Here is a 22,538-nt window from a genome sequence, read left to right on the forward strand (position 1 = left end):
TGAAACAAAGATCATCCATCTACTTACGGCTGTGGGTTTTATGTAGACTTTGCTGCTCCTTAGATTTTTTCAAAATGATGCCACAATACTGTCCTCCACCCCTATATTCTTGAATGAGTGTAAAAGTTACAGAACTTTTTACATAGCCATAGAACATTACATTGTAGCTAAGCTGGTAAAGATAAGAAAGCTTCCAAATGAACTCAAACAGCAAAACGATCTCAGTACCAGAAAAAGACAAAAGGCAGAAAAAATAATATACCAAAAGGCCAAAATCTTTATGGGTCAAGCCTGAACTTACAGCTTAGGATACAAAAGGTAAATTGCTGAATAATGATTTGTCTTTCCCAAGGACATGAGATGCAAGGGAGACATTAATTTTAAAGAAATAAGCTTATTACCTTTTTCCCTCCCTACACCCTTCTAGTAAGGTAAATTCCTGCTGCATCCCCCCCCCCCCCCAATCCCTAGACTCTACAGCAAAAGAGAGTTAGCAAATGTGCTTAATGATCTTCAAATGGGAAAATATCTTAGATTACATGTGGTGGACCACATGTAATCACAGAGGGTATTTGTAAGAGTGAGAGAAGATGGTCAGAGCCAGCAAAAGATGTGTGACAGAAGCAGAGGTAGAGTGGTTTGGCCACCCAGCATAAGGATATTGGCAGCCTCTAGAAGATGGAAAAGGCAAGGGAACAGATTATCTTGTGAGACATATTTGTTTTGTCAGTTGCAACCCATGTGGGACTTCTACCATCCAGAAATGTAAGAAAGTCAGTTGTATTAACTCACTACCTTTAGGGTATTTGGTTGTAAGTCCTAGGAAACTAAAATACTGTATTTCTTCTAAGTGTAGAGAACATGAGGCTTTCCAAGGCTAGAACTGTGTCTTATTCACATCCTCTGCCTTGAAGGACATTAGCACCTAGCCAGCCATGGACCTCTAGCAGGCACTCAGAAAACATTTCTTTGAACTTACCCAGCCAGAGAGGACACATATGTGAGCTCTAAGTGTGCCTTTGGAGGTCAGAATGAGGAATATTTTGATGTCCAGGAAAGAACTTCCAGACCTAAGTTTGGTAGACCATCCAAATCATCATCTGGAGCATTGTCCGGTTGTCAGCTGGGCCTGTGGGCCCAGAGCTCTGGTTGGGGCCTTCCTCCTGCCCTTCTGACAGGGTAGGAATGCTCACACAATACCCGAGGTGAAAAGACTTTCCTTGAGTTCCCTCCCCCAGGTAAGAACCCAACCTGCTCACTTCTCCAAAGGAAAAATAAACCCCAGGCAGAGGCACTGTGCGGCAGAGTTCAACTTAGAACATGGGCATCCAGGTTACCAGTCAGTGTGCTTTTATATTTCTCCTCAGAGCAAGGGAGAGGGAGTAAGGCAACATCTTTCATCCCTGAGTCTATCAGAACGTGGGATGATGTATGGTTTAACCGCATATATAGTAATGTAAATATTCCAAAAGGTAATTGTAATTAGGATTGCACAATGCTATATATTTCCTAAAAATCACTGAGCTGTATGCGCACTTACAATTTATGATATCTACATTGAATTGTGATAAAGCCGTAAAAGGGGGGGGGGGGAAGCATTATAACATCTCCTTGGAAAAGCCCACAAAGATACTACTGGAAGTAAAACTTGCATTAATGTTTTTGTCTAGGGCTGGGGGTAGAATACTTGCCTGGTGTGTACAAGGCCCCGAGTTCCATCCTCAGTGATACAAAACAAATTAGTTTGTCTGGTGAGGTGCAGATTGAAAAAAGCAGCGCTGCTCAGCTGATCTTTGAGAATTCACAATAGAGAGACAAGGTGGCAACAGAAATATCCAGAATGCAGGGATAACTGGAGAGTGACAGGGTTCAGTGTTGCCAGGAGGAACAGATTAGATACTAAGGACTCAGGAGTGGGGAAAAGAACCACTCCCAGCTGAGCACCGAGGGTGCCTGCCTCTGCTGGAGCCCTATGCTCCTAGCTGTCCTGGGGGCTGGGCTCCTGGCCTCCCCGGCTGCTTTCCCACCAGCCTTCCTTCAATTCAATCCATTACCTTCTGTTTACAGCCTCTTCAGACAGTTTTCCTTGGCTTGATGCCAAGCCAATTTGAATTAATTTTCCAAGCATGACCCTATGAGTCACTATATTAAATGCCTTCCAGATAGTTCTCATTGCTGCATACACACAGTGCATTTGGCCAGCCATCTGCAATCACAATGAGGCGCCCAGCACCAGTGACAACAGCCCGGCCCTAAGAATAAGAATGGTGGAGAAATAGGCCAGGGGCAGCCAGCCTCGTGGTCCACACACCTTCTTCTGGAGTTTGGTTTATGGTCATTGAATGAGGCAGGTCAGCTAATGAAGGACTGCTCAACGACTGGCTCTCCTTTTGTAAGAAAGAAAGAAAGAAAGAAAGAAAGAAAGAAAGAAAGAAAGAAAGAAAGGAAGGAAGGAAGGAAGGAAGGAAGGAAGGAAGGAAGGAAGGAAGGAAGGAAGGAAGGAAGGAAAGAAAGAGAAAACAGCTTTATGGACAGAATGTACAGTCTACAGGTAATCCCTTTTAAGTGAACAACCCAATGTTGTTTTTGCTATTAGTATTTTTATAGATAGGGATAACCATGACCAGCCATTTTAGAACATCCTTATCACCCCTTAAACAAAGCTACTAATACTGCTTAAAGCTATTGTCCTCCTGCTGTTCTCTCCCCTCCCCCCCCCCAAGCCACTAATCTCCTTTTAGTATCTATAGATTTCCCTAGTGGGGACTTTTATTTGAATGGAATCATATGATACATGGGCTTCATTGGTCAGATTGTCCAAAGGAAAACTGTCAAAAGACTAAAGAGTAAGCTTGGGTGGCAGGAGGAAGGGTGTGTCTTGAGGAGAGATACAAAAAATCACAGGAACGGTCACCCCGCACACCACCCCGGTCCCCCAGTACAGAGGGTCAAAGTCCTGTGCCTTAAGACCTATCAGTTAGAATAGAAGGGAGAAAAGGGAGTTTTTATGTTTACATCTTCAGACCCCAGGGGAGGCCCACGCCCCCTCCCCGCCTTGTGCATGTTTACTCTGCTACTGGATAGCTAGCCTGCAGACAGCTACCCCTCCACCCAGTTCCACACGCCATTTGTTACAACCTTCATGTCCTGTCAGCCTCCGTCCTCCTTGAGGTAGCAGGTTGGCCTCTGACCTGTACACATAAGCATCATTGGACTCCACTGGCTGTGTAATCCACAATAATCAAGCTTCTCAAGGTTGGAGGCTGAGGTGGTCTGGTACTGACTCAGACCACCATGCCCTGCAGCATCCTGAAACCATAATGGGACACAGCCAGGCTCTGCTTGCCCAGCCAGTATCCTGCTTCTGGTGGGAAAGCTCTGTACAAAATTCTCCTTGCCCTGAGCTGCATCTGCCTCCCTGCAGCATGCTTCTGTTCCTCTGGGGAAAAGTCTGCCCCGTTTCTCCTTGATAGTCCTGAACAGAAATGAAGACAGACACTAGTGCATTTTGAGTCTTTTAAAGTCTAACTGGCAATAACTACAGCACAATTGGAAATACTGGCTATTTTAGTAACTATGCTACATATATCATATCATATCATATCTATCTATTTATCTATCATTGATCTATTTATTTATCTACCTATCCATCTATCATCTAATATATTTCTATCTGTCTGACAGGAATTAGTTCATATGACTATGGGGGTTAAATCCCTTGATTTGTACGTGGCTGGAGGACCAGGAAAGTCAATGGTTTAATTCAATCAGAATCCCAAAGCCCAAGTACCAGTGCTTCTAGTACCAGTGTTTCTAGTATCCTCAATAGAAGCTGGATATTTTAGTTCAAGCATAAAGAAATGGAAGTTACATTTCCTTCACCTTTGTGTTGTATTGGATTATGGCTCCTCCAGATTGGAAAAAGATGAATTTTCCTTACTCAGTTTACCAATTCAAATGTTGATTTCTTCCTGAAACACCTCTCACAGATTCACTCAGAAATGTTTTGCTAATCATCTGGGCAAACTTTGGCCCTGTGTATTCATTCATGACCATCACAGTTACTTGTACTTTGGGTAGCCTATCCCAAAAACCACTGCCTCATGTGAAACCACAAAGGTGAGTATCTGTTTTCTTCTGAAGGTTTAAGCTATTTCGTTTATGTTTCAAATCCATTTTGAGTTAATGTTTGTATATAAGTGTGAAGTAGAGGCTCTAACTTCCTTCCTTCCTTCCTTCCTTCTTTCCTTCCTTCCTTCCTTCCTTCCTTCCTTCCTTCCTTCCTTCCTTCCTTCCTTCTTCCTTTCTTTCTTTTCTTTCTTTCTTTGCCAGTCCTGAGGCTTGAACTCAGGGTCTGGGCACTGTCCCTGCTCTTTGTACTTAAGGCTAGCATTCTACCACTTGAGCCACATGGCCACTTCCGGTCTTCTGATGGTTAATTGGAGAATCTCATGGACTTTCCTGCTCAGGCTGGCTTTGAACCACAACCCTCAGATCTCAGCCTACTGAGTAGCTCGGATTACAGCTGTGAGCCACCGGCATCTGACTAATGTATTCTTTTGCATGTGCATATCCACCTTTCCTAGCACCAGTTATTGAAAAGACTACTTCTTTGCCATTGAATTATTGAAGCACATTTGTAGAAAATCAATTAACCATAAGTGTAAGAGGTTTATTTCTGAATTCTTAATTTCTCCTGTATGCCTATTCTTATTCTAGAACCATACTCATGTTGTTTCAGGGTTATTAAAATGATATAACAGCAAAAAAGTATTCTCTTAGGATATATCCTTTGAAGCAGAATTGTTTTTGAGATGGAGTCTCAGTATATTGCCCACCCTGATCTTGAACTCCAATGCTCAAATGATTCCCGTCTCAACTTCCTGAGCAGCTAAGATTAAAGCCCTGTACCACAATACTCAAGGAAATATATATTTTTAAATTTTTATAACATTCAGTTTATTTTTCCATTGGATCACTGGTACTTCTGTTGTCATATGAAGTAAACCCTTGTCTTGGTCACTAAGATTTACTCTTATGTTTTCTTCTAACAAAGTTGTAGCTCCCCTATATAAACCTTTGATTCATTTTGACTTAATAGCAAAGATGGTTGTTTTGATTTACATTCTGCTAGGCCCAAAGATTGTTTCATTTTGAGTCTCTTTCTCTTTCTTTTCTTTTTCTTTTTTCTTCCTTCCCTTCTTTCTTTTTCTTTTATTTTCTTTCTCTTTCTTCTTCTTTCCCCTTTGTCTCTACTTTCTTTTCTTTCTTGCTTGCTTTCTTGTTTTCATTCATTCTTTCTTCTCCTCCGTCTCTTTCCCTTCCCCTCCTTCTCTTTCCCTTCCCCTCTCCTACCCTCCCTCTATCCCGCCCTCATTCCCTTCCTCCTCTCTCTCTACTTTTTTTTCAGCAGTATTTGGGATCAAACGCAGGAGCATTTGCTTACTAGGAAAACACTCTACTACTCGAACCTAGTCCCCAGCCCTTCATTTTGAGTTCCTTAAGATGATGTTCAACCAGTGCTTGTGTTGCTATAACTTGTTTGAAGGATTTAGGTCCATTCGCAGGGCCCAAGGAGCCTCTGGGAATTTTTAACAACTTTCCACCCCAGCCCCAGCCCTTTCAAATGGAGAAATACAAGCTTTCCAGGGAAGGTGGCTGGCAGGAGGACACTGCCAGCAGGTTCACAGCTGGATTGCAATCCATGCAATCTCAAGAAGCTCAGGTTCTTTCTAGTCTCCTGTGATGCCTGCCTACAAAGAAACAAGCAAAGCCCAGAGGGAGTGAGAAGGCCAGAGGGGTGAGCAGGAAAGCAGATGAGTTCACTGCAAATCACTCAAGGAATATCTGGGAAAGATTAGACATAGGCCAATTTATTGTTGTTTTTTTTAGAAAAATAAAAAGTAAGGCTGAGTGCTGTGTGGGTAATTCTGGGAAAGGATGCCTCGTTTAAAAAAAGCATAAGGGAATGGAGATGATTTCATCTGCCCAAAAAGCCTAGGACTAAATTAATGGTGCTTTACCAGGGTACAGACATTTTGTTCAGAAGCTATTGTACACTAGCCCTGAAAACCAAACAAGAGCAATTGAAATGGGGTCTGTCATGGTAGGAAAGATTTAAATTAGCACCAAAGAAGAGCTTGTGGGAGTGGAGTAACCTTCAAACAGTCCATCTGCAAGGACCTCATCCTCTCTTGGAGCAGGGATCCAGTTATCCTTGCTCTAGTCACTACTGAGCACCAAGGGTGTACAGAGGACTATAGAGAGGACTGAAGATACGAGTCCTGATCCCTGAGTCTCCAGTAATGGACAGGCATACAGGGAAGTGGGATATTTTACCTTGTGGCGTATCCAAATGAGAGGAACATCTGCAGAAGACACATAAGTAGCTTGCAAAATTTCCCTCCTTGCAACTCTTACTGTAGTTTTCCAAGAGTCTAAAAAATGACTACCTAAAAAGAACCTTACCATGGAGGGCTGATAACAGTCTCCCAAGAGGTCTAGGTCCTGTTCTCTATTACCTGACTTGGCTCATGGGACTTTGCAAATATAAGTACAGGTCTTGAGATACGGAGATGATTTTTGGTTTTCCAGGCAGACCCTATATCATCGAAAAAGTGTTTCTGAGAGGGAGGAAAGAGGGTCAGAATCAGAAACACAGACTTGAAGTACCACATTTGTGGCTTCAAAGAAGGAGGAAAAAGGCCTAAATGTTTTCTGAAAACTACCAAACCATGCTGGGCACTGGTACCACATCTGCATTCCTACACACCAAGGAGACTGACATCTGAGGATTATGATGTGAAACCATCCCAGGTAAAGAAATCTGAAATATTCATATCTCTAATTTGTCGTGAAAAAGCTGAAAGTGGCCAGGCACTGTAGGTCATGCCTGTAATCCTAACTACTCAACAGGCTGAGATCTGAGGATCACAGTTCAAAGACAGCCATGAGTGAAGAGTCCCTATGAGACTATTATCTCCAATTAGCCACAAGAAAACTGGAAGTGGTGCTGTGGCTCAAAGTAGTAGAATGCTAGCCTTGAGCAAAAGAGCTCAGGGACAGTGCCCAGGTCCTGAGTTTGACTAACAAAAATAACAAAAAAACAAAAAACAAAAACAAAAAAAAAACGTTGGAAGTGGAGCTGTGGCGCAAGAGGGAGAGTACCATACTTGAGCAAAAAAATCAAAGCAAGGACTGGGAAGTTGACTCAGTGGTAGAGCGCTTGCCTTGCATGCATGAGGCCCTGGGTTCAATTCCTCAGCACCACATAAGCAGAAAAAGCCAGAAGTGGCGCTGTGACTCAAGTGGTAGAGTGCTTGCCTTGAGCTGAAGAGCTGAGGGACAGCGCCCAGGCCCAGAGTTCAGGCCCCAAGACCGGACCTCCAAAAAAAAAAAAAATCAAAGCAAGACCATAAGGCACTGAGTTCAAGCCCCAGTATTGATACACGGAAAAGAAAACTAAAAACCTTTTCTGCATCTAATGCACATTCTATATAGCTCACCCATTTAAAGTGGATAATTCCATAATTTCCAGTCCACTGGGACTTGTAAAGAATCACTGTAGTCAATTTTAGAATATTTTCAGAACTCAGAAAAGAAACCATACCCTTTAGCTGTCACCATCCCTGTTGCTCCTAGCTACCTCCCAACTACCTTCCCCCCCCCCCCCCCCCCCCCCCGCCATCTACAAACCTACTTTTAGTCTCTGAAGATTTTTCTCTTCTGGACTATCATATCAATGGGGTCATATAGTCTGTAGTCCTTCAGGACTGGGTTATTTCATCTGGTAGAAAGTTGTCAAAAGTTCATCTATGTTGTAGCATGAATCAAAACCCCATTCAATGTGATGGTGGAATGATACATCCCATCATATGTAAACCCAACAGTTTGCGCACTGATTCATCAGCGGATTGGCATTTGGGTTGTTTCTAACTTTTGACTGTCAACTGAGAATGAAATCAACATAGTAGAGAACTAAGAAAATTATATTTATTTGGGGATAATTAGGATTTCAATCCAGGAAAACCTATTCCAGCCATCTTATAAATGTACTTCAGGGGGGCAGCTGGTAACTTACACCTATAATACAGGAGACTGAGGTCTAAGGATTGTGATTTGAAGCCAGCCCAGATAAGAAAGTCCATGGGAGTCTTGTCTCCAATTAACTTTCAAAAAGCTGGAAAGGAGTTATGGCTCAAGTGAGCCAAAAAGTTCAAGGATAGCTCCAAGGCTCTGAATTCAAGCCTCAAGACCAGAATAAGAAAAAAAAACAATATTTTCTGAAGTTTTACAAAATGGAGACTACATTATAGCTTTGAATTTCAAGGAGGGTGGCAAGTAAGTAATTTCTTCATCAAGAATCATGGCTTACATTGGCAAAAGTTAAATTGTTTTGTAAAAAAGAGATGTACACTATGTTTGGGTAATTTGGGGATGGAGCTCCATTGTATAGAAAGTCAACAGTATTTTTCGGGCTGTCTTGCATCCTGGCATAGGCATGTTTATCTGTAGTCTGTTGAAATGTTCAACTATGATGCCAGCAGGGTAGTGTATGCCTGTAATCTAAACACTTAGGGGACAGAAGCAGGAAGATTATGAAGTCTAGGTCAGCCTGGGCTAAGTGGTGTGACTTTATTTCAAAAATAAATGAATATATAAATAAATACAGAAATTAAAAGTTCACCTATGGATGTCTCTAAGATCACAGTGGCTTCCTAACTCTATTTAAAGTGCCTGAAATCAATGCTACTCCAGTTGGATTTTTTTTTCCTTGATAGAGCTATTCTACATTATGCTGCTGTGAATACTAATGTACGAGTTTCACCTGACCCTGCTTTGGAGCCAGGAAATAACCATCTTTGCTGACAGTCATTCCAAGCTCTGCTTGTGTGACTGAAGCCAGCCAAGAGATGGTTCTTTCCTGGTGTCTAGATCTGTACATAATTTGTTTTTCCATCAGGCCTTCACATCCTAATGTCCTTACTAGAAGTGAGAGAAAGAGAGGGAAGGCTAAATAGAAGGGCCTGTGACCTTTGCTTCAAAGCAGTAAGCTATTGTGAAGAGTGGACGGTGTGTGGGGTTGAATCATGTGTTGCCCAAGAAATGTTAAGGATCTGACCTCTGGCAACCTGTGAATGTAACCTTATTTGGAAGTAAGATCTTTCCAGATGGAATCAGGGGACGGTAAGTTTTCATTGGAATAGGGAAGGCCCTGTATCCAATGACTGTTCATTGTAAAAAGTCTAAAGGCAAGACCTATATTCATAGATATAGCACGGCCTCAGAGACACAATGGAGTAGGCCACATCTGGCCCTCCAAGGAATTGCCCACTGTCCATGGCTAGACTTCTTCCAAGGGCATAATGACACGCCAGCCTTCTTTCCCTGAGAATGAACTTCCTATTGCTCACACCTGCCTACATCTGCATAACTTATCACTGATGGCAGTCAAGCTCCATGGGCCCCACTTGGCTTGAAGACATTCTGTGATTATGCTCTGAGGAGGAGTGTTAGTCCACCTCCATCAAAACCTATCTTTACTATTTAAAGCCTTTACTTCTACTTCCCTGGACAATTTTGTGTACTGAAACAAGCAATGCAGCCGTTGTGTCTTTATGGAAGCCATTCCCTCAACCTGGACGTCCTGAACTCTTCCCGAATTCTCTAAATGCACTTGGCCTTCAAGGCTCTATTCACTAGAGAGCTGCAAGTAGTCTGACGTATCTTCTGGGTGTCAGGCCCATGTTACATGTTGCCTTGGAATGTCTTTGGACATCAGAACTACCGTGTAAGGTAGCAAAGACTAGGCCCATTTTTCCTCAGACATTAAAAGTAAAGGCCTGAGATGGGAAAGGATTTGTTCAGTGACCCATAGCTAATAGGTGATCAAGTGTGTAGTTGGCTGAACAAATACTGTCAAAAGACATCCAAGTCCTTTTTCCCTGAACCTGGATGAGGTGCTTATTTAGAAAAAGGGATGATTAGCTGTGATTAAACCTAACGATACGAGATTGGAGATTTTTCCTGGATTATCCTGGTCAACCCTAATGTTATCATAAATGACCTTATGAACAGGGGACAGAAGGAAATTTGATGCCAAAGAGGAGGAGATGGAAGGATGGAGATGGGAGGTGGAGTAATGCAAGCCAGGCCCACAAACCAAGGAACACAGGCAGCCTCTAGAGGCTGGAAAGGGCAAGGAAATATATTCTCTCTGAGAAATTCTAGAAAAAACCCAGGCCTGCTGACACCTTTGATTTCATCCCAGCAAGATTCATGGTTGGTCTTCAGAACTGTATGCATTTTAAATTGCTAGGCTTGTGGACATTTGTTCCAAGTGCCTTACAAAACTACTACCAAACTAGACTGTGAGCTCAAATCTCTCTGGCCCCAGATGCATATTTATTCTATGTGGCTTCCTAAAGCTACTGCTACAATCATTTCCCTCATTACCTATTCCTGAAGCAATTCTCCCCTTCTGTATTCTTGTATATCTTTGAATCTCACTCATCTATCAAGGTTATTAAGAGGGGTCTATCCCTAATGCATGGGAAAATCACACATCAATGTACAATGTTTTGTTTTAAATGGAGATAAACCACACATAAGAAGATGTGCTATTTTAGATTCTGACACATGCTATGACATGGATGGTAACTGAGGACAAGATGCTGAGTGAAAACCAGGCACTAGTAGCTCATGCCTGTAATCCTAGCTACTCAGGCGGCTAAAATCAGAGGATGGCATTTGAAGCCAGCTCAGGCAGTAAAGTCCACGAGACTCTTATCTCCAATTAGCCACCAAAAGGGGCAAAAGTGGACCAGTAGCTCAAGTGATAGAGTCCTACTCTTGGGCATAAGAAGCTTAGGGACGCTGGGCATTTGTGGCTGACGCCTGTAATCCTAGCTACTCAGGAGGCTGAGGATCACGGTTGAAAGCCAGCCCAGGCAGGAAAGTTTGTGAGACTCTTATCTCCAATAAACCACCAGAAAACCAGAAGTGGCACTGTGGCTCAAGTGGTAGAGTGCTACCCTTGAGCTAAAGAGCTAAGGGACAGAGCCCAGGCCCAGAGTTCAAGCACCATGACCGACAGGGGGTGGAGATGGGGGGAGGGGAGAAAGAAGTTTAGGGACAGTATCCAGGCCCTGAATTCAAACCCCAAAACAGACAAAAAAAAAAAAAGAGGCTGAGTGGAAAAAGGGACAAATACTGTATGGTCCCACTTTGATGAGGTCCCTAGTATAATCAAATTCAGAGAGACAGAAAATAGAATGCATGAATATAGCTGGGGCTGGGGGCAAGGGGGTTCAGTTGTTTAATGGGACAGAGTTTCAATATGGGGAGGTGAGAGTTTCTGCAGAGATGGTTGGTGGTGACAGTTGCATAAACAATATGAATGTGCTTAGAGCTGTTGAACTTTGGTTTAAATGGTAGCTTTTACATTATGTCTATTTTGCAACAACACATTTTGTAAATGACAACATTCACCACTTCAACCCTTTTAAAGCAGTGTTTTTTGGTCCATGCATAAGAGTTGGGCAATTATCATAATAATCACTGTTAGATTTTGTTCATCCATCATTGCTTGATGGACATTTGGGCTCTTTCCCTGTTGGCTTTTTCAAATGATGCTGTTGTGAACATTCCTGTTGAGTATTCGTGCAGACATGTTTCCTTCCTCTTGGCAGCTCTGTGTTGATTGGCAGGCAACTTGTGCTGGAATCCAGTGCACCACTCTGTTGTGGAACACACAACCTAGAAAACAGATATCCAACAGCCACCAAAAGCATCTCCTTACCTGGTGTCGATGGCTCACACCTGTAATTCTGGCTACTCAAGAAGCTGAGATCTGAGAATTGTGATTTGAAGCCAGCCTGGGAAGGAAAGTCCACATAACTCTTTTTCTTTTTATTGTCTGTCGTGGGGTTTGAACTCTGGGCTTGGGCACTGTCCCTCAGCTCTTCAGCTCAAGGCTAGCACTCTACCACTTGAGCCACAGTGCCACTTGCTGTTTTCTGAGTAGTTTATTGGAGATAAGAGTCTCACAGACTTTCCTGCCTGGGCTGGCTTTGGACTACAATCCTCAGATCTCAACCTCCTGAGTAGTTAGGATTACATTTGTGAGCCACTGGTGCCCAGTCCATGTAACTCTTATATCCAATTGACCACCAAAATAGTGGATATGGAACTGTGGCTCAAGTGGTAGAGTGCCAGCCTTCAGCTAAAAAACGAAGTGAGAGCGTGGGGCCCTGAGTTCAAATCTGAGTACTGGCCCAAAAAGGCGTCCCTCTCCCCAGGCACAAATGTTTTCAAGGCCTAGCTATAGTGCATCATATATCAAGCTTTCATTCCTTCTTATGGTTTAGTAGTATATCACTGTAAGGATATGGCCTAATTATTTACCCATCCATTTGTCAGTAGTTATTTGAGTTGTTCCTATCATTTGGCTATGGTAAATAATGGTGCTATGAACATAGATGTAGAAATATGTATTGAATTCCCTGCTTAGAAATTCTTTTCTGGGGCTGGGAAGGTGGCTCAGTGGTAGAGTGCTTGCCTTGCATGCATGAGGCCCTGGGTTCGATTCCTCAGCACCACATAAGCAAAAAGAAAAAAGCCCGAAGTGGCACTGTGCCTCAAGTGGTAGAGCCCTAGCCTTGAGCTGAAGAGCTGAGGGACAGTGCCCAGGCCCAGAGTTCAGGCCCCACGATCGGACCCTCCAAAAAAATTCTTTTCTGATTTGATTTTGAGACAGTCTCAGTGAAGCCCTAATTGGCCTTGACCTTTGGATCACCTTGCTTCAGCCTCCTGAGTGCTAGGATTACAGGCATGCACCAACTTCATTGTTTTCAATCCATTTTAGTACATTATACTGAATTAGAATTGCTAACAATTGTCCCCTGCCGTGATTTGGATAGTATCTCTGAAACTCAAGTCCATTGAAAATCTCAGAATGTGACCTTATTTAAAGATGGAGTCTTTGAACAGATATGTAAGCATTTCAAAATGAGATCATGCTGGATTAGCATGGACCCTAGATCCTAGACATTGGAGTGACACACCTACAGGAAGGGAAGGCCCAAGGCTGCCTACCAGTCACCAAAAGCTGAAAGAGGCTTTCATAAACGTTTTTACCCTAAAGCCTTCAAAGAACACGGCCCCACTAACCTCGTAGACTGGAGGCAGACTTCTGGCCTCCAGAATTATGAGAGAAGACATTCTTGTTTCAAGCTGCCAATTTGTGGTAAGTAGTTTTGACAGCCGCAGGACACAAATACGTCCTCCATGGGAGGACTGAAATGAATACACATGGGATTTGTCAAGTGCATGTCATTGTGTTAGACAAACTGCCCAAAGCTTGTGAGAGGCTGGGATTACTCTCACCTGGGATGCCTACATCCACAGCACAAGGCAGACTCAGCCACTACCTGCAATGTGCCCTCCTCACCCCACGAGATCATCAGCTTACCCAGCAGGTACCTGGCACATCTGTCCTATCAGATAGAGTGGGGGTAGGACTGCCTGGACATGGGCTTGAACCCTGGCTTGCCCGCTGACTCACTGAATGACCTGTCTAGAGTCACTTTCCCTCTGTGAAGATGTGTTTGTAAAGATGGGGATAATCACTGAAACATTGCTTTCCTTCTTGTTGGCTGGGAGGGCTTGACAAGGTAATGCTGGTGATGTGCTTGGATGGCGACCATCTGAGAGCTTGAAGCTGTGAGGGACCTCAGAGATCGTCTTGTCTTAAGGCCCAGAGAAGGACAATGACCTGCCATAAAGCACAAAGGGATCCCCTAGGATCTTCTCGGCCCCACCAGTGCCTACCTATAGGAGGGAGCAGAAACACCATCAGTTCATTTAAAAGCTTGATCTCCTTATCTCCTTCCTTTCCCCTGTTCCTTCCCTTCCTCTGTACTTCTGTCTCCTCCCCAGATTCCTCTCAAGTGAACTCTGGCCTCAGAATTGCTCAGTATCTTGTTCTAGACCCCTGCAGTGGGTCTGCTTTGTTGTAATTGTCATTCTGCCAGTGTGCTGAGGCTTCACACGCAGCAATGTGGTGCTCTGTTGTTGAAGCTGCTGTAGCCACCGGACACTCCTACTAGGCAGCCCTGATCGCCTTCTCACTTTCAAAGAACTCAGTGATTCCTTAGGCCTGAAGGTTGGGCTCCTCCAGAGGGGCCTGCCAAGCCCATATCATCTGCCCCTCACCTACTGTTTTGGTGTCCTCTGACACTCCAGCCCTTCCAAACACAGCAGTGCCATAAACTGGATGTCTTCAAATCCTCGACACTGAGTTATCAGCCTCAGTTTCTGCCGTGTGTTTATCCCCTGCCTTCTCAGCTGCACATGTCAGCTTCTTGTCTCTGCTAGGGTCAGGCCAGTCATGGGACCTGCTCCATACTCTGCTTGTGCTGAAGAGAACAGATTCACATCCAAGAATATCATGTGGACCCAGCATACTTATACTGTCTGCTAAATAAAGTCTTCCATCTGTAACACAGAGACCTTTCATGTTCTGGAGACTTACACCTCCGTCCAATGCTGACCCCTGGAGGTAAGGCAACAAATAAGGAAGCAAGGTCCTCAAAGGTAAAAAACGAAATGCTTGCTGTTGGGCAAATAGGAGTAAGATGCCCTACGCAGGGATATAGTATTTGGAATTCTGTGGCTCAAGAGAGAACAAGGCATGCTTGGGGCCGGAGAGTGGCTTTCCCCAAGCTCCAGAGAAGCAGCTCCAGGGAAAAGCATGCTCACAGAAGCCAAGAAATCACAGTTGCCCCCACTGCTGCTGAGAGGTCAGCTAACAGAAGAGTTGGGAAGGGACAGGATGACACAGGGGACAAAGATGGATATGAACTCCACATCCTTCTGCTACAGACTCCAGATGGCTGGGGATGACACGATTATACCACCACTCCTGGCCTTAAAAGGCCTTTTTTCCCATTCATATATACATATATGTTATATGTATACTACCTTTGTTCTCACTGAATTTGATGTCGGGGCCCTGCATCTTGTATATACACTTCTCTAATTCGGGGAGGGGAAGGGATACAGGTTGACCCATTGTCACAATGAGATGTACAAAACACTATGTTGAAACGAAAATGAACTTTACAACTTTGAAGGGGGGGGTAGTTGTGGAGGTGGGAGGGAAGGAATGGTAAGGGAAAAACAAAGGAGGAAGTAACAATGCTTGATAGGAAATGTACTCATTACCTTGCTCATATAACTATAACCCCTCTGTTCAGTATTTTCACAATAAAAAATGTACAAAAAACAAGCTATACATATTCTATAAAATTTATAGCATCAATAAATATTAATTAATAGTGATATAGTAACAATGATATATAATTATATATAACTATAGATAGTATATATATATGAAATACTATATATTAATGTAATAGAAAATATATTATTATTAATATACCCATAATTATTGTATGTATCGTATACTATATAGTCATATATGATATATTATACAATAGACAATAGTTATAACATTATTATAATAGTATATAATTTTTTCTTGTTGCTAGTCCTGGGGCTTAAATTCAGGGTCTGGGCACTGTCCCTGGGCTTCTTTTGCTCAAGGCTAGCTCTCTATCACTTGAGCTGCAGCTCCATTTCTGCCCTTTTTTGGTAGTTGATTATAGATAAGGGTCTCATGGGCTTTCCTGCTGCTGCTGGCTTCAAATCACAATCCTCAAATTTCAGCCTCCTAAGTAGTTAGGGTTACAGGCATGAGCTACTAGCACCATACTTTGTATATAATTTATTTTTATGATTATTAACTTATGTTAGTTGTACATTGTTACATTTCCACACAATTTACACTTTTAAACTAATTGTTATTATCACAAATTTGATACTGCAGTCTACATTTATTTATTTATTTTTTTGTGTCATGGGGCTTGAACTCTGGGCTTGGGTGCTGTTCGTGTGCTCTTCAGCTCAAGGTGAGTGCTCTACCGCTTGAGCCACAGCACCACTTCTGGTTTTCTAGTGGTTTTATTGGAGATAAGAGTCTCACGGAGTTTCCTGCCCGGGCTGGCTTTGAACCGTGATCCTCAGATCTCAGCCTCCTAAGTAGCTAAGATTGCAGGCATGAGCCACTGGCACCCAGCTTTTCAGTCTACATTTATATTATATACTTTTTTGGAGGTTTCTCAGGCTGTGTCAATGCAGAACAAACACTTAGCATAAAGAGCCCAAGGATTGGCTTGTATGGTTTCAGTCCCTCATGTGCTTAGGGGAATGGTCATGGGGTAAATTAAATAAAGTTCACTCCCCACCTGAGAGGCAAATGTTAGATTGCTCCTAATGATGTCAGAATTCAGAGTAGAAAATGCTGGTTTGGAAATATTATAGAGCCATAAGTTATTGCTTGCCAAGTGTTTATGCAAATTCCACATTAACTCGACTGAACACTAAAGAGAAAGGCACGGAAGGGCCTCTCATATTAGGAAACCATGCAGTTCTAAAGCTTTTGTGCTGCCTGACTTGCCAGAAGATGCTGGGATTTTCCGCATCTAGATTGTCAAACAAGACAACCCTTTCTCATGGTAATGAGTCTTAAAATGAAGTCAAGACCTACTCACCTTTTGCACCTTCTTCCCAGCCTTTTGGACTGTGGCCACATGGCCAATGTGTCACTTTTTGTCGCCACTGTGTGCTCCTTAGGGGGAGGGGGTGTTAAGGAAGTCCCTTTAATCCCAAATAGAAATCCTCAGAGCAAATTCAGTAGAAAGAGACCATTTTGATTTCCTGGGAATTAGCAGTACATTGTTAAGTGTCCCAGGCAAAGGGTGCCCAGAAGACAGGAGTGACATGCCTGCAATAGGATTCTGCAGGGACCCAGGGATGGAAGATTCTTGGCCCAGCCATTCTCAGAAGTGCCTAATATGTGCTGCTGGTGATCTCAGAAGAGCCTACTATTTTAAACCAGGGAGATGGGGGCTGCCCCATGCCACTGCATCTCTAGCATGTGTGCATGCTGGCATGGTATGGGATTATAATTGCAACCCTGGGCACCACCTGGTCCTTGTACTTCCTCTTCTCCCAGGACAGGACACACCAAGTCCCCAAGCTTTACTGACTAGTGTCACAAGCTGCCTCTAGCCATGCTCACTAGGAGCACAGCCCCTCAGCCCACATCACCTGTGGACCACTTGGCTTGTGGTGCTGCCAGCCCCACAAAACCCCTCAGCAGCTTCTCCCTCCTGTTGTTTTCAGCAACAAATCTTTGCCATAGGCATGACATCTCGGTCCTGCCTGACTTTGTTACAGTTCAAAAGCCAGGAGGAGACAGGCAGAAGAGACTTGGTGAACAATTTGTTTATAAGCACATGAAACAAAACATTACTATCTTTCAAAAATTTGACTTTAAGTAGTTATACACAGGAGTTACCCTTCACCACAGCAGTTTATGAATACAGCGATTCTTGATTACTGTCACCCCTCCAAACCCCCTCCCTCACTTTTCTTAATTTTGTACAATATGTATAAAATTTTGCCATTTAGTAAGGCAATTTATGTATACAGTACATCCTGATCTGTATCATCCTTTCAATGTCTTCACCCCCCATGCATCAAAAAATGTGGTACGTATATATGTGTGTGTGTGTGTGTGTGTATGTGTGTGTGTGTAATGGAATTCTACTTATCCATCAGAAAGAATGATTCATAAGGAAGTGGACAGAATTGGAAAAAATTTACATTAAGTAATCCAGACCCAGAGAAACACAGGATGCATGGTTTCCCTCATTTGTGGGAGCTAGAATGTGCCTATAAATCTAGAAGTAAAGACACTGTGTGGTATGCGAGAGGTTATAAATGAATTTACTGAAGTGTACTAGACTCTATGGAGAACACTACTATCTTTTAATGAACTAAAGGACTTACTTGTCCATAGTAAAGAATCTCATGGTTTCAGAATATAGGTAGGTCAGTCTCGAGGTGTGGGGGGATTCTCACCTGAGCTTTGTTCCTGCTTCTCCCAGGGTATGCGGACATAGCCTTGAGTGCAGAGTTAGGTCTGGAGTTGGCAATACTAATGAACATGTGATGCCCTTCTTCGGCTAGTTGGCTCCCTCATGGACATATAGGCAGAGGGGCTCTCCAGTCTTCATTGGTTCGCAATGAGGATAGCAGTAGGACAGGAGGGTGCTCTGTCCACCGCCTGCAAATCTGGGCCACAGGCTGAGCCCTGAGCCAGGCTGAGCTTCTCTGAGTCCCCAAAGACAAATGTGATGGTGAGCTGGGCAAGGCCTTCATTCACACTCCACACACACTCCTTGGTACCAGTGCTAAGGATCAGTGTTGGGGCAGCTTTGCCAGAGATGGTGGTATTCCCTTGGTGATTGCCCTCAGCACTGGTCAGGTGGAGGTGTTCATTTCTAGACAGGTGTGCTGCTGTGGGCAAGAAATGCCCCTTGAGGAATTCAGTGACATCAGGAATGGAGGGTGATTTTGCAAGGATGGGGTTTGTGGCAGTCGGAAGGATGAAGGAACAAGAGCTTTGAACCCGAGAGCAATAGAACTTTTATTCTTTATGGCAGGTGGCCCCAGATGGGGACCTGATGCACCAGCTGTGAGGAGGTTCACAGTGGCTGTGGTATATAAAGAGGGCAGGAGCCTGGGGCTAGGATCCAGGATCCTTGGCTAGCCTTCAGAAGCCTTTTTTTTCACATTGCAAGCACACTCAGCATAGGACTGTGTCCCTGCTCTACGCTACCCTCTGGCTGGCCTGGTGGCCTGGGAAAGGTGAGCATTTCAGGGAGGCGTTTGTCAGGTTAAGTTTTTGTGAAACAGTTCAGGGTATGAGCAGGTCAGGGAGGGGCTGAGGAGCTGTGGGGGAGAATGAAGACAAGGATGCTTAGGCAGGCACAAACCCAGAAGTCGGGCACTTTGACGCTGGGGCACAGAGCATGGTTTCGAAGCATCAGACTTCTACCAAGGTAGGAGCTATATGACTGAGATGCTCATCAAGTTCCAGCTCAGACCCACATTAATCTAACATAAAAGAGACTGAGTAATTTCTAGGCAAGTCATCTTACAAAGGGGTAGTTATCCCATGGGATAAGTTCTCCTAAGCACTTAGGATGTTTACATTGAAGTCTTTTTATGTTTGTGTTATGAGTAGGTTCATTTGTTACCCAGCAATATTCATTCTGCTGAAATTCAGGTCAACAAACATTTTTTGTGAAGGACTGGACAGTAAATAAGTTAGATGTTGTGCCTGTTACAAATAGGCCATTCCCCTGGCATGGAAAATGCAGAAACAAATGATTTGTTTGCATCCCTTTATTATGTATTTTATATTTATTAATTTTGGCTGTGTTGGGGTGATCTTGAATCACAATCCTGTTAGGTATGCCTCCCGTACACCTGAGCTTACAGGTCTACACTACCACACCTTCCTTATTTACTGTGATGGAGGTCTTTCTAACTTTTTGCTGAGATTGGCCTGGAAGTGTGATGCTCCAGATCTTTGCCTCACCAGCAGCCAGAATTATAAGCAAGAGCTACCACACTAAATGGTAAAAAGTTTAATACATATCCTAGAATTAAGGGAAGGGGTGAGTTGAGAGGAGTGGGTGAGAATGTTAAAAAGGCTGACATTGATCAATAGGCATAAACTCCTCTGTATAACTACTTAAAGATAATTTTAAAAAATTAAAAATAAAAACAGCTGGGACCCATAGGTAATCTTAGATGTTGAGGAGGGCGGGGCTGAGAATAGGAAAATCATGGTTTGAGGCTAGCTGGGGAGAAAAAATAATTACGAGATCGTTTATGAATCCTGGCCAAGCACATGACACTCTGTGAGAGATAGGCGATGGAGAAGATTGAAGTTTCAGACCAGGTTGGGCAGAAAAGTCCTTGAGAGTTTATGTATGTGGATGCAATGGTGGGCACTTGTAATCCCAGCAATGATGGTCATCTTAAAATTAGTAGATCATGGTGTGATCTACTGTGTGTGAGAAAATCCAGGGAGGCAAGATTAAAGGTAACAAAGGAGTTTTATTAGTTGGTGATGCAACTGTTCTTTCCTAAGCTACCTCAGAATTAGGAACAACCACAACCTCCAAGGGACTTTTTTTTTCTTTTTTCCTCCTTTCCCTCCTTCCCACAGCTCTCTGCAGGCCTCTCTACCGGCCTCACCGCCTCAGGGCCTCTCTGCTCCTCTACTGCCCCACCCCCTGCCAGCAGGCGGGGGAGGAGGTGAAACTCGGAGGTGATGTCACGCGGGGGCGGAACCGCCCACCTACTGGTTCTCACTACAGCTCCAGTGCTTATCTAGATAGAAAATGGGACCCAATGTTCAAAAATGACTAGTGCAAAAGTGGGCTAGATCTGTGGTCAAGTGGTAGAGCATCTGCCTCCTAAATTCCTGTGTTCAACTCCAGTACTTCCAAGAAAAAAAAAAGAAAAACCCAATCCAAGCCAAACCACCACCACAGCCATCACCACCACCACCAACAAAAATGGAAAATACACACTCAGGTCATATTCTGCTCAAAGCGGCTGATGGCTCTCAGGCTGTGTGGGCTGCAAAGTAGACTCATTGAAGGTAGAAAACTAGAAGACAGCCATATGGCAGCAACTTTGTGGCAGATATTTGGCTGGTAGGTTTCAGGTGTAAGTTTCAGTGAGATTCAGTTCAGTCAGTGTTTGTGTACATAGGGTGTTGCCTGAGGTGAGGTCTGTGCTGAGGCTGTGCATCTTCACACCAGTGAGTATATGACAGTTCACCCATCAGATCCCTTGAAACTGTGAAATCTGATGTTCCCCTGGTATAGCTAGTTGTGCTGAGGGCAGGGAGGGCAAGAGAATGGCCTAGAGCACCCAGAGTTACTGGAGAGGTTGGGGGCATATCCGCAGCCAGGAAGGCAGTGGTAACCTCTCAAGTTCACAGCAGCACCGTGTGTCTAAGAATTCCAAGAAGGGCTGGGAAGGTAGCTCAGTGGTAGAGTGCTTGCCTCGCATGTGTGAGGCCCTGGGTTCGATTCCTGAGCACCAATAAGCAGGAAAAAAAAAGCCAGAAGTGGCACTGTGGCTCAAGTAGTAGAGCTCTAGCCTTGAGCTGAAGAGCTGAGAGACAGCTCCCAGGCCCAGAGTTCATGAGTGACCCTCCCCCCAAAAAAGAATTCCAAGTAAGATGTATGTAAAAAGAACCACTCTCTGAGGAAAATAAAAACTTCTCAAGTATCACAGGCTTAGCAACCAAGACGCCAGTCAGAATGGCCCAGCCCTCTGCCCTGTTTTCCATGCACTTCATGTGTCATTGTTGTGGTCATCCCTTGAGACCCAGGGAGCCCACAGAGACGCCCGAAGCAGCCCCAGGGCATGGCAGTTTGTCCACCAAAGCCAGTGATCGCCGAGAGCTCCGGGCCAGCGCCTCCAGTGGAGGCCTGGCTGGCCAGGGTGGAGAATCCAGGGCCAGTGCTAGCCAGTTCACCCTGCTTGGGAATGCTGTGTCCCTCAGAACTCTGAGCAGCATCCAGAAGACCCTGATAGATATTTTTGCCATCCTCTCAGGCAAAAAAGCGGTAGAACACCCTCTCTGCGAGGAGTGTACTGACCATCTTTTGGAGCAACTGGATACTCAGCTCTCGCAGGCGAAGCTGGACTGGCAGGCTTACAGGCGTGCCCTGGAGATGGAGTTGCTAGTGGATCCGGAGGAGAGGAGGGCTCTGAACACCTGGCTTTGGGCAGAGTTGCAGGAGCTCGAGCGGGCGGAGGCCCTGCTGATGGAGGAGCTCGCGGACGCCGAGCAGGCCTGGGCCCAAGCGGCCCACGACTTCCAGGAGTCCCAGGCAGAGACGGCCGAGCTGCACCAGCAGGCCGCGCAGTACCAGAAGGAATACTGGGCCCTGGAGTGGCAACGGCTCGAACTGACGGACCAGCTGAGCAGTGTGGAGAACCAGCTGCTGTACGCCCGGGGCCAGCTGGACAAGCTGAGCACAAGCAGCATCTTCGATTTCACCTTCCAGATCTGGGAGGAGGGCCCCCTGGGCATCATCAATAACTTCAGACTGGGCTACTTGCCCCGCGTCCCCGTGAGCTGGACGGAGATCAACGCTGCCTGGGGACAGGCAGCCTTGCTGCTCCTCGCCCTCGCCAATACCATTGGACTTAAGTTTCGGAGGTACCAACTTGTCGCCGGTGGAAACCATTCCTATCTGAAGTCGTTGACGGGTGACTGTGTCCGCCTGCCCTTGTTCTCCGATGGGAAGCAGAATGTCTTCTTGGAAAACACATTTGATCGCGCCATGCTGGCTTTCCTGGATTGCATGCAACAGTTCAAGGAAGAGGTAGAGAAGGGCAAGGAGGGCCTCTACCTTCCCTACAGCATGCACCCGGAGCTGGGCACGCTAGAGGATGCCAAGGGCAGCGGGGATTGGTACTCGATCCGGACTCATCTCAACACTGTGGAAGAGTGGACACGGGCTCTCAAACTCCTGCTTGCCAATTTAAAGTGGAGTCTTGCTTGGGCCTCAGAAAGGTACAGTCAAAAATAG

General features: G+C 44.6%; 1 protein-coding gene across 1 annotated transcript; it reads left to right on the top strand.

Moving 5' to 3' along the window:
- The first annotated feature begins 21,257 nt into the window (after positions 1-21,257).
- Positions 21,258-22,538, top strand: LOC122108481 (beclin-2-like). Its single transcript, XM_042680407.1, has one exon. It carries the CDS (start codon positions 21,258-21,260, stop codon positions 22,536-22,538), a length of 1,281 nt encoding a protein of 426 aa, XP_042536341.1.

The sequence above is a fragment of the Dipodomys spectabilis genome, unplaced genomic scaffold, assembly GCF_019054845.1.
Source record: "Dipodomys spectabilis isolate Male_0828 unplaced genomic scaffold, ASM1905484v1 ptg000060l, whole genome shotgun sequence".
Taxonomy (NCBI): domain Eukaryota; kingdom Metazoa; phylum Chordata; class Mammalia; order Rodentia; family Heteromyidae; genus Dipodomys; species Dipodomys spectabilis.